At 41.1% G+C, this 18,516-nt stretch overlaps 1 protein-coding gene across 2 annotated transcripts in view; it reads left to right on the top strand.

The window, feature by feature from the left end:
• PNPLA2 (patatin like phospholipase domain containing 2) overlaps nt 1–17,846 on the top strand; it is a 55,192-nt gene extending 37,346 nt beyond the window's left edge. The window contains exons 4-10 of one of the 2 annotated variants that reach the window (XM_054970838.1): nt 3,313–3,522; nt 5,316–5,376; nt 6,375–6,548; nt 10,142–10,274; nt 11,366–11,488; nt 12,143–12,288; nt 12,591–12,673. In XM_054970838.1, the coding sequence (XP_054826813.1) occupies nt 3,313–3,522; nt 5,316–5,376; nt 6,375–6,548; nt 10,142–10,274; nt 11,366–11,488; nt 12,143–12,272 (831 nt within the window). In that variant the 3' untranslated portion in view covers nt 12,273–12,288; nt 12,591–12,673. Of the gene's footprint in view, nt 1–3,312; nt 3,523–5,315; nt 5,377–6,374; nt 6,549–10,141; nt 10,275–11,365; nt 11,489–12,142; nt 12,289–12,590 lie in introns of both variants that reach the window. The other variant, XM_054970839.1, reaches the window with a different exon arrangement.
• The last annotated feature ends 670 nt before the right edge of the window (nt 17,847–18,516 follow it).

Raw genomic sequence — 18,516 nt, 5'->3', positions numbered from 1 at the left:
TGCTCTTCCAAGTCTCAATCTTCTTCTGATTTCTTCATTGCAGTCTCCCATGTGGTTGATGACTGAGGCAAGGAATAGAAAAGCTTGAACAATTTCAATTTCCTCATTGTCAACTCCTCAGTAGCCATTACTTTTGTCTTTTTGATGTTCAGCTGTAATCCTGCTTTGACACTTTCTCCTTTAATCTTCATCAGTAGTCGTTTCAAGTCTTCACTATTTTCTGCTTAAAGCAACAGGGGAAAAGTTTATTAGAGGGGGGAGAAAAGGAAAGGAGAGGCTATTTTTTGGCAATTCAGAGAAGAAGAACTGTATTTCCTTAGTGCTGGATTTACTTGACACTTTAAATTAGCTTGTGCAAAATGTGCTGAACCGTTTGCAGAAGGCTTTGTGAGGAGCCTGTTGAAGACACTTATTGCTATAGACCACAGTGTGCTTCCCCCACTTCCAGCCCATCAGCTTCTGCTCCAAGGTGAACTTTATTCTCTTTCTGCAGCTAATGTGGTTAGTGGTGGCTTGTGACTGGTGGGAATCTTCTTTATGTTAAGGTCCTTCAATGATGAAGCAATATTATTAGGCTCTGCTGTGTGAAGAGGGGCACTATGGCTTTTAACAAGACTGTAGGGAGTGCTAATACCTTTTGTGTGTGCCACCTTCCCACCACTTTAAGAGTATCTTCCTGTGTTCCTGTTAGTAAATGTTATGAGTTTCCATAGCTCTGAAAACAGAGGGCATAATCATGAAGGGCATAATCATCTTTATGAACAAGCCCCTCTCTCTTTACAGGTTGCATTCTGGTTCCCATAAGACCTTGTTGTTGACCTTGGCATGCCTAGCCTCCTGATGCCCCTGGTTAGTCTGCTCTTATTGTCACAGTGGAACTTCACAGCTAGCAGTGCCTTAGTTGCCCTGATTTGAGAAGGGGCTGTGCCTCAAGTCACAGGGCACAGGCTTTCTACTCATCAGGTCCCAGTTTCAGCCGCCATCACATCTCTTATTAAAGGATCTCAAGCAGCAGGTGCTGGGAAAGCTCTTTCCCTGCTGGAGACCGTGGAGAGCTGCATCCAGTCTGAGTAAATACTGAGCAGGAGGGACCAAAGGTCTGATTCAGTCTAAGGTAGTTTTATATGTCTGTGTGGTGTCACAGCGAGACCATGCAGTTGAGGGTTGGGCAGCTGAGAGCCAAACTACAAGGGATGGATTACATGAGGAGGAGCACATGAAGGGAGTCACAATGTTAGCTGGGAAGTTGATTTTTAGAAGTGATCAGAAGGCCTTGTTAATTTCCCCTCTACAGAGCCAGGGAGATAGTTGCTTAGAAGGTTTGTTTATTTCCCCTTTGCCTCTTAGAAGGGAAGGTGAAACTGACAGAGCCTTGGGAGGCAAAGAGGAAATTAACAAACCCTTTGAGCAGCCATCTCCGGGCTCTGTAGAGAGGGGAAATTGATAAAGCCTTCCGATCTCTTTTAAAACTCAGCTTTCTGGCTAACATTGCGACTCCCTTCACATGCTCCTCCTTGTGTAATTTGTCTCTTGTAGATTAACTTGGAACGTTCCAAAGACCTCAGGGTTCCATGAGCCACTTCTATCAGATTGATGTCTGGACACAGCAGTTATTGCAAGCAGCATCCTGTTAGCTCTTGGACTAATCTGTGCCTCTGGAGCCTTTCCATTATGAAAGCAGATGGTACTTGCTTCTGATAGACATGAATGTTGCATTTATAATCCCACCTTTTCCATGTTCGTTAACAAAAAACTTTGTGTACAAATTAGTCTATAGAAGAGCCCTTACCATATCTCATTCTTCCTCTGTACAGTGGCTAGCTGCTGACAGAGCAAAGGGTAGAAGTTGCGCCAGACAGGCTGATGGGAAGGAACTCCTTGTCTTTCTGCTAAGCTGCAAAACTGCCTGGCAGCTGATGAGGCTCCAGAGTGGTTGAGCCAGGTGGCAGTTGATACCTGTGGTTATGGTGGCCTTGTGGCATAGCTTACTGTAAGGGCAACGGTTCTAATGAAAGTGACTGGGCTTATTAGAGCTTTTTTCATACTTCATTACCTTTCAGTTCTTTGCTGCAGCTACAAGATTCATGTGTGAAAAGTGGTGATGCTGTGTTTATCCATTCTGAGCAAGAGAGACAACTATGTTGCTCTTTAAAAATAGTAAGGGGTCGAGTATAGAATAGGAATAGGTGCCAGGGATCCTAGGTCCCAAAGAGGTTACTTCTTGCTCCATTAAGTGCTTGTTCATTTCCATGCAGCTGCTGTATTTTGGGCAAAGTCTTTCTAGAAGCAAACAAGCCAGCCCTTGAGTTAAGGGCACTGCATACAGCCTATCAGTACAACTGCAGCTTCTCCTTGAACTCTTATTAGTGTTACTGGAATTGCTCAACACCCACCCACCCATGCTAGAGAGCAACACATTAGGGGAGGGCAGGAAAAACCCTCTGGCTGAACAGTCTCCAAGGAGCCCAATGTTATTCCGTTTAATGAGCTCACGCCAGTCAGTGTGTGAATGTGTGCTGTATGGCATGCAGTTGAACTTCTTTCCTGGGGTCTGGAAGCTTGTAGCGGGCAGCATGTACTATTTGTTCCTCACTAGGAACTAGGTGAAAGGCTACTGATAGAAGGAATTTTTTTTTGCTCTTGTTATGTAAGGTTGTTAATATCAGCTGCGAAGGGGCTGTGCTTTGTTATTTCAGAGCAGACATAGCAACTTATTGCCTCTCCCTAGGCTTATTTTAGTTTTAGAGCAAAACTCCCAGCATCTTAATCTTGCACCCCCTATCCACAAGCATACATTAAAAAAACCCTTTCTACAGATGTTACAAGCATTACCAAAAAAGATTAGAGTGGTTTTAATTTCCATTTCAGATTGGAAAACATGACTTCTACAAAGTGAACAGTATAGAGAGTAATTGGGCGTTATAAGAGATGTCAAAGGATTAATTGCATATGGATTTATTTTTAGCTCTTTGGATACCCTTCATAGAAATCTACACAAAGACCTGCCATTATGTGTGTGTGTGTGCGTGTGTGTGCGCGCACACAATTGCACATGCATGCACAGTGTATGGGGTAGGGGGAGCATATCTATATGGGGGAGGAGTAAAGCCCAAATCTACTGAGTTCTTGAATGTTGTCGCCTGCGAATTGATCTTCTGTAGTGACTGGCTGAACTTCTGCTCTAACAATTATTGGTAATGCTCTTTGCCATCACTTGTAAGTAGTAGTTAGAGATGGAAGGAAAGAGAACCATGCTGTGTGAAGAGAAAAACAAGCTAACCAAGCCTTTCATTCTATTCACTCTCATCTCAGAGGTATGTTGATGGAGGGATTTCTGACAACTTGCCACAGTATGAACTGAAGAACACCATCACAGTGTCCCCCTTCTCAGGAGAGAGTGATATCTGTCCACGGGACAGTTCCACGAACATCCATGAGCTGAGAGTCACCAACACCAGCATTCAGTTTAATCTACGAAACCTCTACCGCCTCTCAAAAGCCTTGTTTCCACCAGAACCTCAGGTGAGCCCACTATGACTATTTGAGAGCACTAGGGGTCTGTGTGCATTGTGCATGTGTGCATGTCCACATTCAAAACTTTGTAGCTGGTGAAACTTGTAATATATTCATTTCAGTTGAAGGCACTTCAGAAGATCTTTTAACATTTAAAAACCTGCTACTTCCTCTTAATTGTTTTTAAACACCCCGTCCAATTCAGCCATGCTTCTAAATGTTAGTAAGCTATCAAAAGCCCCGAGAAATATGTGTGCTGGGCACACTAGATTTCTAGCACAGAGTATAGTGGGAGACAGAAGAGGAGGTAATAAGCACACAGCCTGGTTGTCTGCACAAACTAAGGTCTGGTACAGTAGCAAGAGTTTATGTTCATAGAACATTGCATTTCTAAAATGAAATCTGTTAAATCTTTATGATGTTGTTGCACTCCTGTCTGCTCTAATCTGGCTACCCTGTTGGAATTCTAACTAGAGTTTGTTGCAGTAGGCATCGCTTAAACAAAGCATAATTTATTTTGACATCTGAATGCAGCTCTAGTATGGGATTCTTAATTATTATAAGAAAGCACAGTAATGGAGTCAAGGGATTATATTCATAGTTTTCAGTCCTGCTTCCTGATGACAATGGAAATAAACTTGAAAGCATGTGATCAGTCTCTTTTCTCCAAAACTCTGTAACCCCAAAAAGGTACCTGTGGCTTTCAACAATCAGGGTGATGGGTGGCTGCATGTGACACAACATGAGTCATTCTATAACCTTGAGCCTCTTCCCTTCCCCTTTCTGCTTATCTGCATATTACCACATTTCTACTTGCAAAAATTCTGCCCAAACCTCACATTTTGCGTCTGGGATCAATTAAAAGTATAATTATGCATGCTTGCAAAAACTATTATGACATGTTGGTGTCTTTTCCCTTGAGCCCCCAAATACATGTTTCTACCATCCATTAGCTTCGGGCACCCATTTGACAGTAAGGTATATGGCATGTCACCAACAACTGCACACATTTCCTTTCAGAAACAAACAACAAAGTCACTGAAAGTCACAGGAATGATCACTAATGCATTCTTTATGTAAGTTGGATACTCACTTTCATTCTCTAGAGGGTGTTGAGGACACAGTCTAGGTAGGGCTGCACAGACTTCTGCCAGCATGGTTGATTTGCTACTGCCACCAGGCTTGCTACACAATGAAGAAGATCCTTATTGTTATATTTTAAGCTATATTTTTATTCCACTCTTTTCCCAAGGATTTTTGGGTGCCTATATTGCCCCACATTTTTCCTTCTTGGAGTCTGAAATAGTTATACTTCAACTGCACCCCTGTACTCTGCACAAGAGGGAATATGTTCTAGAGCCGTTGCCTAAAATAAAGTGTCTCCACCCTGCTCTAGCTGCCAAGCAACAGGTAGCAAGAATCCACTTAAAACTCACACCACAGTATCTCTTCCAGTTAACACTGAAGTCTGAGTAGAACAGTGATAAGTGGTGATGTTCAGCTAGCCAATTCTGCCTTCTTTCATCTGTTACAAATCAGAAGATTGTATCTGTTTGCTTATATGCTTCTTGCAGCTAAGGGGAGGGCAAAGAATGCTGTCCCTCCTCAGATGCTGCTTCTTGGTTCCATTGGTCCTCATTTTACTACTGTAACAGATCGTGCTGTTAGGGTGAGGATAGCAGTAGCAGAAGAACAGGCACATCACCTTTCCTCCTATACTGATATCTGGTCAACAAAGTGCTATTTAGACCCAGCCTTCCTGCAGTCTAGACAACATGCTTTGTCTTTTTATCTGTATACAGGTTCTGCGGGACATGTGCAAGCAGGGCTACAGGGATGCTTTGCACTTCTTGAAGAAGACTGGTAAGCACTTTTTTAAAAGTTCTTTTTTGGATGTAGTTTTTACCGAGTTCTTTCAGTTCTGCCCAGTGGAAACTGTTTTGTACATTTTGGAAAGTCTCATATTAAAACCAAATATTTAGTCCCAGTAAGAGAGACCGCATTACTCATTTTCTGCTGTGCAGACCAAATACTATGCAATTGTCCAGGCTGACCTAGTGAGGACTCAGGATGAGGTTGAGCTCCTTTTCCATGCCACCTTGTCTGCACAAGCTCTGAGTAACTCAAAAACCTTTATATATAGCCACACAATAGAACTTGGCCAAAAGAGAGCCATCTTTTTGAATTTTAGATATGACAGGAAAAGCTGTTCTGCTTAATTTTGTATCTGTGCCTAGAGCTGTGGGGGATAATGCCACTGGCACAATCCACCCAAATGTTCTCCTGCACAAACTCCATTGAAATGAATATGAACTGTGCAAAAGCAGGACAGTACACATCTCGGTTTCTAATGTCTAGAGACGTTGAATGGTATTAGCTGTTCTGAGATCTTTTTTTGTCCAGTGAGAACACCTGTTCCTACCATATTTCTCCTACTCTGCAGTAAGCTTCTGTTGTAGCCTGTGCACCAAATGCTAATGTCTATAGTGGCATCTTGTGGTGGACTACCTACAGTGCAACAGACGTACCCACTGTGTCTTTGTCCTGACGACTCGTGTTATTTGCATACGCTGGGAGACTGGTGTAGCTGTTAGGAGATTAAGTACTGCTAGAAATACAGTCATATGAGTGGCACTGTTCATCTACAGCAAGAGAACTGGCTCAGAAGCAACCAAAGGCTTGTAATGACTTCAGATGTATAAACAAGACTACTTGTGTGACCTTTAGTGACTGAACTCTGAAGTCCAGAGTTTCTGGGTGTAACTGAAGCTTTCCCCTATGGTGTGAGGTATTGAAGAAATGTAGCTAACAGACACATAAAGCTTTTGAATGAACCATAAGAACCTGTCTTCTCTGCTCAGGTCTCCTCCATCATCCAAGACCTATGCTGCCTCTGCTAGCCATAGAAAATAGTTCAGGGAAGAGGGACCCTGAAGAGGAAGAAGCTGTAGAAGAGGAACAGCTGGAAGAGACTACTGCAGTGACAGTAGCTGAAGACTATATTTTTGAACACTTGCCCCCTAAATTGCACCAGGGTATGATCTTTCATTGGAGAGAAAAACAATACTATCGCTTTGTCCAGTCAAGTGTCTCCTCTTTAAACAGTAATTTAAAGAACGAAGAGAAACACATTGTATGATAACAGATTACTAATCAGCACTACATTGTACATATTAATAAATATTGAAAATATATTACACATATTCAAGGAAAGTCCCAAAAACAAGACATGCAAGCTGCAAGGGATATGGATTTTTTACACAAGCATATTTACATTTATTTATTTGTTATTTATAGTCTGCCTTTCTCCAAGACTCAAGGCAGATAACACAGTAATCAGCTGGGACATTCAATAAACAATACAATAGGGTAATAATGATAATAGAAATTTGTAAATAAGCAGAAATCCAATATAGAACTGGAAAAAATGCTGAAACAAGGCATAAGCATATTGATATGACATCGATTGATATGATATGTGCTAATTATCCAGTAGGGCATACTTTCAGCAACAGGCAGTCCACAGGGGTATACGACATCTCTCTGAACCATTTATTTAGAGCACAGCCCTATTACCTGTGTAAGAAGGCCCTCCTGAATAATTTGGTTTTGCAGAGTTTGCAGAAAGCCAAGAAAGTGAGAGCTTTCCTGACCTCTTCAGGGAGGCCGTTCCATAATGTGGGGGTCACTACAGAGAATGCACATGTCTGGACAGCTGCTGATTTTTCCCAATTGCGGGGTGGTATCTGTAGAAGACCCCATTCAGATGAGTGATGCTGCTGTGGTGGAGTGTAGGGAAAAAAGCAGTCCCATAGATATGAGAGACCAAGGCCCCAAGAGGCTTTGTATGTTATGTTAAAAACCTTGAACTGAGCCACGTTAAGTGATGGGCAGCCAATAGAGTGACTGCAGAAAGGGAGTAATAGGCATGCTCCATTAGCTCTTGATAATAACTGAGCTGTGATGTTCTATATCAACTGGAGTCTCAGAGCTGACTTTGAGGGGAGACCCATTGCAGTAGTACAGTCCGATGTTTACCATGCCATGGATCCAGGTGGCTACATCAGCTGTGTCGTGATAAGGGGCCATCTTCTGTACTAGATTGAGTTTGTAGAAGGCATTTTTTTGCAGCTGCATTCACTTGTTTTTCTAGCAGAAGTGCTGGATCTAGTATAACTCGTAGGCTCTTAAGCCATGCAAGGGTCAACTGAACCCCATTGAAAGTGGGGAGCATAATGTCCTTCAGTATTTTTGCCCTCCCATCCAGCATCACTTCTGTCTTGTCTGGGTTCAGTTTCAATTTGTTTGCTTGCAGCCAATTGATCACAGCTGTCAGGCAATGATTGAGGGACATTATTGCATCCCCAGGAGATTCAGATAGAGAGATGGGTGTCATCAGCACATTGATAAACATGCCATTTAAATCGGTTATGTGTTGTTTCAGGAAGATTTCATCTCTATGCTCTTTATGTTTGTTTTCAAACAGATACTCTATTGTACCTGATTACTGAATGTCTAAACTGTGGTTCATTATTATACTTTGCTCAGTGCATGTCCTAGGTGTTGACTATTTTGTATTTCACTTGGACCATGTAATCTGCCTTGGATCTCAGTGAGAAAGGTGGATTATACATAAATAAGTAAATTTCATTTCTCCCAAAGGCTTGAATAACATGGGAGATGATTGTGCCTTGGGGAATCTGCAAGGTAATTCCCACCATGAAGACCGTTGGTTTTTGACAGCAACCCTTTGAGTTTATTCCATGGGGAATGATTTAAGCCAATCCAAGACGCATCCCTTGATATGTGTTATATATTTAGATAAGTGTAATGCATTTTGCATTTTATTAATGCATGCAGTATAGTGCTTCTTAGCATTTTGTAATTTATGTCTTTGAACAGGCCAGGATGCAGGTGTTTCTGTAAGGAATATGTTCTTCTTTTATATCAGAAGTAGAACTGTGGACAAAGAATATTTGGTGGTTATGATAGTAATCTTGGATTTGGAAGACCCATGTAATGCATATTTGTATTAGTTTACTTCGTGTACCTGTGTGGAAGAGAATCTGGCTATCCTAATGCATGATCAAGTTACAGTTCTTAGGATTCCTTACAGAAAGCCATGGCTATTAAATTGGTTTATAGTGCAAGCAGCACTGGGTGCATTCAAAGCTAACTTAGGACCTCTTGAATACACAGTGTCCATGATGGGCAGTGTGGTTTGTGAGTTTCTAGGATTAGTTCCTTAGTCTTCCTCAGGTGTCCTTATGTCTTTAGGAACCCTATCAATGCCTCTCTGTTTTCTGTTAAAAATATAGATATAACAACCAAGGTTCTACAAATTGTGCATGCTTATTCACTCACAAATCCTAAAGCCAGTGTGATAAGAGAATCAGAGAGGAAAGGGCTGCCCTTGAAAGCTGGGGTTCCATTCCTACCTTGTCAGTGCAACTGCTGGATGGCCTTCACCAAGTCTGTATTTTTTAACCTCCATTCCAAAGCACCTAAAGATGAACCTGCCGTGCAGGATGAGAAATAGGCTACGTTAGTCTTGAGATACTATAGGCTGTATCTGAAAATAAAACAAGATCAAGAAGTTTTTTGACTGTGGAACATTTTCTTTTTTCAGGGTTTGTAAGATAATGTGGTGGAGTTTGAGATTCATGCAAAATGGGAGGCCTGTAACAAATAGGATAGGTCAAGATGGGTAGCCGTGATAGTCTGTCTATAGCAGTAGAAAAAGAGCAAGAGTCCAGTAGCACCTAAAATCTAACAAAATTTGTGGTAGGATAAGAGCTTTCGTCAGTCACAGCTCACTTCAGTATCTACCACAATTTTTGTTAGTCTTATAGGTGCTGCTGGACTCTTGCTCTTTGCTACTGCAGCTAGGCTAGGGATACCAGTCAAGAAAGAAGAATAAGGTAATTAGCATCTGCTTTGAGAGCACTGAGTTCTTCCCAGTAGGAGTAAGCTGCTTGGTTTTAGTACGTGGTATTTTGTGGCAATACCTCCAGCCTTTAAACTGGCCTAGTCAACAAGTAGCTTCTGGCCTTTCAAAAGCATCAGTGCTTCATGCTTCCAATTCCCCACTTCTCCTGTAGCATCTGAAATTAGACTTGTGTAAATTTTTCATGAGGGTAGGTGCATGAGCTCCAGAGGTTGCTTGTGAATGTGGCCATGAGTGTGATCAGCACGCCCCTATTTCAGATTATGCCTAGAGGTACGGTGGGGAATTGCAGTCAGAAGTTACTGGAACTACCAAGCGGCTGAACTGGATCTAAAATGGCAGACTCCCCAAGACCCTCTTTCTTCTTCATGAAGCAGATGTGAATTTAACTGAATTAAAAGTTGAGAAGGCCATTAGGTTTTGCAGTGAATGGTCCCTTTTAAAAGTACTGTGCAACAGACACAACTGTTTGGCTTGCTGTGTAGTGCAAGAGGAGCAACATTAATCCCATGAAAGCAATCAATCTTGTATTATTGTCTTTTGGACTAAAGGGTGGTGTCACAGCTGTCCACGAGACAGCTTGATACTGGTGACTGGTTATTCTTAACATTGGGAAGGGATGGTCTCTGGCTTCCTCAATGAATTGGTGACTGGCATGACAGTTTTGTTTTCCTTCTTCAGCCCTTTTGGAAGCCTGTGCGGAGAGGAGGGGCCTGTTCACTGGCATTGCCAACCTGTTGCCTGTGCGCCTAGCATCTGCCTTGATGCTCCCATACACTCTCCCTCTAGAATCGGCACTCTCTTTCACTGTCAGGTACCATTCTGTCCGTGCTTCTGAAACTTGATTTTGGGAACGAATGTTGCTGATAGGATCTGGGAATGGGTGGTAGATTGTTGTGCCAGCAAGAAGATTAAGGAATTGGTGTTTAGTTGAATGTGGTTCTAAATCAAGCAGGGAGAGAATCCAAGGAGGTGATTTATTATTCAATAAAGGCCTCTCCAATGGTATTTAATATGAAAAACAGCTTTGAAGCACAGTTGAATCTTACCAGAATGTCCCACTGGGTACAGAATGTGGCAACCTGAACTTCTTTGCTTAAGAGCAAGATACTAGCCATTATAGTTGTACAGAAGCCATGTAATAGATAATTCCTAAAGAGCTCAAGCAAAACTTCTCACCCCATCCATGACTAGCAAAAAGAGAATAAGTTATTATAAGCAAATAAATTCATTCAAAATCTAGCTTTTCCAGTATTTAGTTTACTGTGAAACAGATTCATTTTTTACTACTGAGTGCAAGGTACTTAAGACTTGTTTTTGTGTTTAACAACACCTCTATCAAAAAATGACCTCCGAATAGACATTATAAAAGATAATGGTGGCATCCAGAATTGAAACCTTATGTTCTGTCTACAAAAAAAACTAGTCTTGATCTACTTCCTAAAATTTGACGAGACAAAGTAGATCTACAACAACACCACACCTGCTCAGAGTAATTTACAAAATTTGTTATTATTATCTTCATGACAATCATCCTGTGAGGTGTGTGGGGCTAAGAGAGCTGTGGCTGATCCAAGATCACCCAGCTGGCTTCAAGTGGAGGAGAGGGGAATCAAACCCAGCTCTCCAGATTAGAATCCTGCTGCTCTTAACCACTACTCCAAACTGGCTCTCTAGCTATTTTAAAGAGGTTTTTTTTCTTGGATTGCTTGGGAACCACAAACTGTGGCAAACAGATCATTGTAATCTGTGGATTGTCTGTCAGTCATTGATGCAAGGAATAGTTATGGACTGGCTCCTTTTTGAGAGGCTTCAGTGGGACTTTGAGATATTTCTGTTCATGCCTGTAATGTAGCAATGGCTGCTCCAGATAACAGTTTTCTTGTATGTCATTCTCCCCTTCAGGTTGCTTGAATGGCTGCCAGATGTTCCAGAAGACATTAGGTGGATGAAAGAGCAGACAAGGAAAGTCTGTCACTATCTCATGAGAAAAGCCAAGAAGAAGCTTGGAAGTCATCTCTCAGCCCGGTAGGATCATCTATTTCCCTTTACTTTTTCAGGAAATATCACCGCTCTGGAGGTTGAGATCAACATGCCAAAGTTCTTGCTCAACATATGATTGGCACATAAGGAGGCTTTAAACCTAACCACATTTATCTGAGAATTGTTCTCCCTAAATGTAGTAGGATGCCTGTGTGCCTAGCATCTGCCTCGATGCTCCCATATACTCTCCCTCTAGAGTCTGCTCTCTCTTGCCTTGGAGTTATCATCTTAATTTGCTCAGCTGTTATGTAAAGAGTCCTTCTCCATTCAGTAAGGCTTATGGTTGTGGTGTATGTGGGGCTGCCACTGAAGACTGTCTGGAAGCTTCTATTGATACAGAAGTTATGAAAGCATGGATCAACCCTTGCTTTTGAAACTATCACTTACTACTATTTTTTAAAGTAGTTAAAATATAGTTTTAGATATGTTTTGATTTATAGCTATTGTTTTGGATTTACCCCTTGAGAATAAATTATTGCAATTTCAGATGTGCTTGTTGATGGAGGTGTAAAACTATGCATGAGTGATTCCATTTAGTATGGATTCCATTTACTATTGAAGAATTTATTTTCCACGGAGAGCAGTTTGCTCTGTGAAGCTTGTGCAGTTCTCACTTGTCCACCTGCCTCCCTTTCTCAGACACAAGGAAACTCCACTGTGTGGTGATCGCCAGCTGGGGCACTCCGGAGGCTCAAAGTTTCCTTTGAACATAAATCAGCTCAAGTGGCACTTTCTGCTCATGGGCCAGCAAAGGGCAGGACTAGGATAGCCAGAGGGTGTCGAAGGTCAGTATTGAGGGACACAGCGAGAGCGTAAACGCACTCGCCTGCATCTTGCCGTGGCCCTGGTTTGTTCTGCTGGCTTTGTCTATGCCATCATAGCAGTATATGATATTGGTATGATGATGAGCAGAAATTGTGATGGGATGTTTATTTTTACCCTCTTTTTCTTCTTTCTTCTTTTTCTTTCTCTTTTGATGTTTGCTTGTGATTTATATTCCTTTCTATGCTGTAAGCCCTAGAGTCTTAAAGACTGCATTCAAACATTGCATGACAGACTGAAAAACTTGGATTTTTTTCTCTTCCAGACTCTACTACCATCTTGAACTCAGAAAGACCCAAAGTTTGCCTGTACCCTTGAGTGTTGGCTATGGAGAAGCACTGCCCAAGTGGCTGCGGAATAACCTCTCCCTAACAGACGTTATGACAAAATGGGAAGAATACCAGCGCCAGCTGATGCTGGGGCTGTTCTGTATTAACGTGGACCTGCAGGCTTCTATCTTCCCATCAGAAGGGCTTCAGATGAGACACCCACCAGCAAGCTGCACACAAGAGAGCCTCCAGCTCTTTTAAAGCTATCACTAGAATTCGAGCAGGTGGAAGGGGAGGGAGGGCGGCAGCAGTAGCATTTGTAATACCTACTAAGGGGACTTCTTCCCACCATGCAGAGAGAGAATTGATACCCAAATCACCTGATTGTGCCAGCATCAAGCAGGTGACCAGCACAGTGTTACAACTAGCACACTGATGGGTTTCATGTACACTTTTTGAGATGAGGTATAGAAATACTTGGCGACAGCAACTTAGCTGTTCTCTCTCTTGGTTGAACTATAAAGAATTGCATTTTAGGATACCTCTAGAAGGTATCTTGAACTTGTGTATTAAGAAGATTGTGTCCCAATCAGTGTCTGGCATTTCTTTGTTTCTAGATCAGTATTGTAAAGTATGCAGAGGAGTTAGCCGTGTTAGTCTGCGGTAGCAAAATCAAAATGAGTCCAGTAGCACCTTTAAGACTAACCAATTTTATTGTAGCATAAGCTTTCGAGAATCAAGTTCTCTTCGTCAGATGCATGGTACAGAAACTGGTCAAATATAGAGGAGGAGGGGAGGAGAGAGAAGATGCAATTAGGGGGGGAGAGGGATGCAACCAAAACATTCCTTTGCTAGTAAATGTAAACATCTCCTCTTGGTATGGAGATTTATTGACTTGTGTGAGGCTTCAAAGGAGTTTGCCGTGTTGGTTTGTAGCAGCAAAACCTCCCCTCCTCCCCCCTCCTCTTCTATATTTGACCAGTTTCTGTACCATGCATCTGACGAAGAGAACTTGATTCTCGAAAGCTTATGCTACAATAAAATTGGTTAGTCTTAAAGGTGCTACTGGACTCTTTTTGATATTGTAAAGTATGTAGTTTTATGTTTTGTGTTTTTTAAAGATTTGAGTCCCCTAGGGTCCTCAGTGCTATGAAATGCTAAAAGCAAGGCAGTCTTGGATGCAAACCAAGACAGTTCTTATATCAGAGTCTATCCTTCTTATCAGCTGTTAATGGAAGCGCATTGTGAAATCTTCCCCACATCCTCTTGTACAGCTTTCATGGTGCCACTGCTGTTAATACAGATTTGAAGACTATAGAACTGTAAACTTGACTGCATGCCTCTAGAGTTTCTGGTTCTTCTCAAACTTGCCCCTTCTAAGGGACTACTTACAGTGGGGACAAGAGATGTCAAAAGTGCTGATATTTTGTTGTTCACACTGTTTCTGGACATCAGGTTATTTTTTTGCTTCTCTAAACAAATCAGTGCAATTTGATTCTGTATTTTCCCCAAATAATTTTTAATCCATGTTAGTTCCTGTACTACTGCAGTAGGGATGAAAAGGAGGATGGAAGAAGGCAAAAAATAAGATGGCTTAATGTACGTTTTGAAGTGGTTTGTGATTAAATGCATGTTAAAGATGAGGAGGCAAGAGGTTTGATCTCATTTGCAAGAGAACATGAAATATTTATAATCCAGACACCAGTGGTTCCAGTGGGTTGAACTTGGAAGTATATGGATTTTCACCCTTTTGTACCAATAGAGAGAGCTTAATACCTTGTGAAAAAGATGGTGCTCATAGCCCCTGCCATGACAGTGGGTATTGTTGCTCTGTAAGTGGTTCTAGTGAATAAAGAGTGATCTAGAGAATATGAAGAAACTAGAGTTGGAAGTCCTAAATGGCTGTGACTGTACTGTGAGAACTGGATGAATATAGTAAGTAGAGAGGTGCCTTGCCATGTTACATCAGTGACTCTTGGATCTGCTTCCCTTCCTGATAGGATAATAAATTGCAGATCCTAATAATCATGCAGTACATAGGAATTCATGCCTCTTGATTAAACTGATATTCTACATATTTTAAAAATATTTTTTCCAGATAGTCTAGAAGGGCATTTATCTGCTTGTCCAAAACTGTCAGAGATCTGGTATTTGTTGTTGATGCCTTTACTAAATTTCTCAATTGCTGGAGTGACCCATTGCATCTGCATTAGAGATGAAACACTCCAGGTAGCAAGAGTGAGTTGTGTCAGTTATTGTGTAGAATCTTTTCTCATAACCTCTTATCAAATGTGACCTCACTACTGCTAATTGTCACCAGCACTGAAATTTGTCTCCTGTTTTGCTGCTGTTGCGTTGTGCATGCTACTGTGTAGCATGGCAAAGGTGTATAGTGATAGCACAGCAGCAGCCTTCTCTTTCATACTACTTAAAGCAATACTATTTATCTGGCCTGTTCCCTCCCCTTCCCCATTGCGGTTTGCATTGTAGAAGCATGACTATAATATACAGGTACAAAATAAAGGCTTGGCATATTTACACGAGGGAATTGCCTCTCCCCTCGCTTATAACAAAACTCCCATCACTGTTCTTCTTATATCACAAACAATCTGCTGTACACCAAAGAACACAACTAGGGGATGGGGGATAGATATGGAGCTAATAAATATGAGCAAAGCAATGTTAACAGTGATGAAGTTTCCAGTGCCATTAGAAAACAAATATGTGGATTTATATTGGTAGCATACCTCATTGTATCTGTGATAGACTAGAGAAAAATATCTAATAGATTTGTTTTGTATGGCATTTTGAAAGCTGAGCTGTATGTGACTATTAGCAGAGGTCCATAGTTGGTGCTGAGTTTTAAAATTCCTTTTGAAAGGGAGTATTCTTAACAATGGTTAAAGTCCCATTAGCACAAAAACTTTCTGGCCCTTAAAAGTTTAGCTAATAAGGTCTCTTCTACCAAGATCTTCATATGCAGAATGTTTGCAGTGATCGACAGCTCTGTGTTTGTGAACAGGCAGTGTTGAAGATACTGAAAAATCTTTCAGTCATTAATTGACTAATCAAGTAGTGCACGTTCCTGGTTTATCTTTGCATCAGCCTTACTTTACATAATTTGTAATAGTCAAGCCCTTAGAGTGTGAAATCTTTTGAGTGGGCAGGATAGGAGCGGTTAGGGTTTGGCACTGTGGCCAATTGAATAGTTGCGCTTATATTCTTTATGTGAACATCGTGGGAGGCTGTTGTCTCTGCAAACATTTGCACTAGAGCACTTGAGGCAAATTGTGAAAGACAGCATGCAAAGAATCTAGCTCCTTGTCTCAGTTCTCATTCATGAGAACCTGCTTTGTGGAATTCTTGCCATGCTGGGTGCTTGATTTCGTTATTAAATAAGGCAGACCCAGCCAGCAACCATTTGCCCGATGGAACATGAAAACAGATACCTATCACATGATGTGAGGTGTGATTTCATGAACAGCTTGACCAGACACAATTTCTATTTGGAGGAAGAAATATTGTTTCTTACTGGAAAATGTATTAACTATTCTGAAACATACAAAGATTTATGACTCAGTTGTAGGGGAGAAATATGCATGAAGTTGAGTTGCATATAGGGGAGAAATATGCATGAAGTTTCACAAAGTTCCACCATTCCTCTTTCATTAGAATAATGAGAATCTCTAAGTAGAAGAGACTTTTTTTAAGTATAGCTTGGCAAACATGAGCGCAAGTTCTATGCTAAAAGTGCCTCATACCTGAAATCTCTACAGACTTGCTGCTATTTGAGTGTTGACTGACTAATCTGCTACAGATAACCTCTTATTAAGTATAATTTTAAATGTCCAGAAAAACAAACATGGTTTACCCCTCTGTCATGACAAGTTAAGCACCTTTTTAACTACCTATACTGTAAATGCCATTTTTGTGTCAGACAACAGTGAACTTGTGTTTGTGTGTAGGTATAGCCAATTACTAAATTATTCAATATTGTATCCTATTTTAAAACATCTTGCACAGCAATTTAGACTTTTCTAGTAAGCTACTGCTTAATGCACAATGATTATACTGCTGAGTTTTTGTTTGCTGCCAATATGCTTATGTTTTAATCTAGAGAGGCCATTTCTGTAGCTACCCATGAGCCATTTGGGGAAATTACCATATTTATAAAATATTTATAAAGTTAATCCCAAATAACCTTTTTAATTAAAAAAATTGGCACTGGATTTTAAAAATTTATTTGTACTAAAATACAAATGTAGGTGCCAACACTTCGTACTGCAATATGCACTGCACTTTTGAAAAAAAAATGCAATGATTTTCCTCTAAAATTAGATTTTGGTTCAGTTGTGGTCTAGATTAATTTAAGGTTTAATAATGGCCTTGTCTGTCTTTAAAATAAAGCAAAAATGATGGTAGCTTTGCAGGAAAGCAAAGTGTGACCAAGGAGAAACCATCCTCCTCTCTGTGTGTCTTGGGGAGAGAATAGTAGTATAAAACCTTGTATTTGGCATAGAACTTTAAAAAATTTTAACTTGCTCAAACTGAAGAATGGCACCTGGTTTCATAAGAAACCAGTGGAAAGTCAGCATGGCTTGATCCGTTAGGTGCATCTGGCTATATAACACTGTACTCAAGTTTCCAAGGTGCCTTGGGGAGGGGGTGGAATGCCAGTGATTCCATAATTTGTTGCTGCTGCTATCATTATGGGTACCAATTTCTCTCTTCTAATAATCTTTCCTGTCCAATGGTGCAGCTACTGGACAGGTAAGACCATGCCAAAGGTGGATTAGTCACCATCCATCTGTGGGTCTTGCTGTGACAAGTAACTGGTCTGCTTTGCATTTTGCTGATTAAACAGCTGCCTTTCCTACTAATGGCACAAAATTCGAGATACCAAAGTCGAATCTTTCTCTGAATAAAATAGTTCTTTTCTCAGAGAGGGGAATTCTGCCAAGTTTTGTTTGGTTTTTTTGTCAGGGGTGGGTGCTCTGATAGTGTTGTGCACTTGCTACTATGCAAGTGAGGTTTTTTCTAAAGAGAAAGCAGCAACAAGATTTGTTGGGAAACAAATAATCTATTTACATGGCACCTTTGTTAGGTAGCATTTTTAATAGCCAGTTTAAAGTTCTTTAATTTTTTATGCTTTGTTTTCTGTTCCTTGTGTTGTCCCTCTAATGTGTTACTGGCAATGTGTTAAGTATTTATTTTGAAAAAAATATACCTCTAATAAAATACTTCCCAAACATATCAAATGGGTGTGGTAGTTTTTTTATTGTCTGTTTACCTGCACTCCAAAGTTTGACGTGGAAACTGCAGTTCAGCTGATGGCTTCTGCCGACAGCCATGTGTGGTCCTCTGCTTGGGAAGGAGAAATATGCCCAAACAACAAAAGCAGAAGGCTGACCTGTCAATGTTTTGACAGAAGAACTGAAACATCCTTCCCAGCTCCTAGCTTCTAGTGGTGCCAATGTGCCTTGTAGAGCCCCTAGGCTTTGTCAGCCCCCACTAGGACTACAGTGACATGCCATTCTCACAACTACACTGGTCCAGCTCCTGTAACAGTTTACAGGGACCTGCAGCCCTGGCTTCTTGCTTGCGTGGTCGCTGGGTTCCATTTCCATTATCATTTGCCAAGAAATCAGGGAATGATCTGGATGAACCACAATGTTTCTTGCTTTCAGATCCAACTCCAATGTGACCTGAAACTCAGGTAGAGGACTAAGCTTTCACACTGGCCCCTCTGGGCAACTATGAGTTCAGAATGACTGTTAAATCAAGACAGCACATATCTTTTCTCCCCAATACTCCTATGTTCGTGTTAACTAGGCAGATACTCATGTGTGAGTTAACCAGGTAACTGAAACAGGCATGTGTAACACAGCCTCTTTCCAGACTCAGTGTTTAGGCCAAACTAAC

This window comes from Eublepharis macularius, chromosome 2 (assembly GCF_028583425.1).
Source record: "Eublepharis macularius isolate TG4126 chromosome 2, MPM_Emac_v1.0, whole genome shotgun sequence".
NCBI classification, from domain to species: Eukaryota; Metazoa; Chordata; class Lepidosauria; order Squamata; family Eublepharidae; genus Eublepharis; species Eublepharis macularius.
Note: the sequence above shows the minus strand (reverse complement) of the source record. Positions and strands in the feature narration are given on the sequence as shown.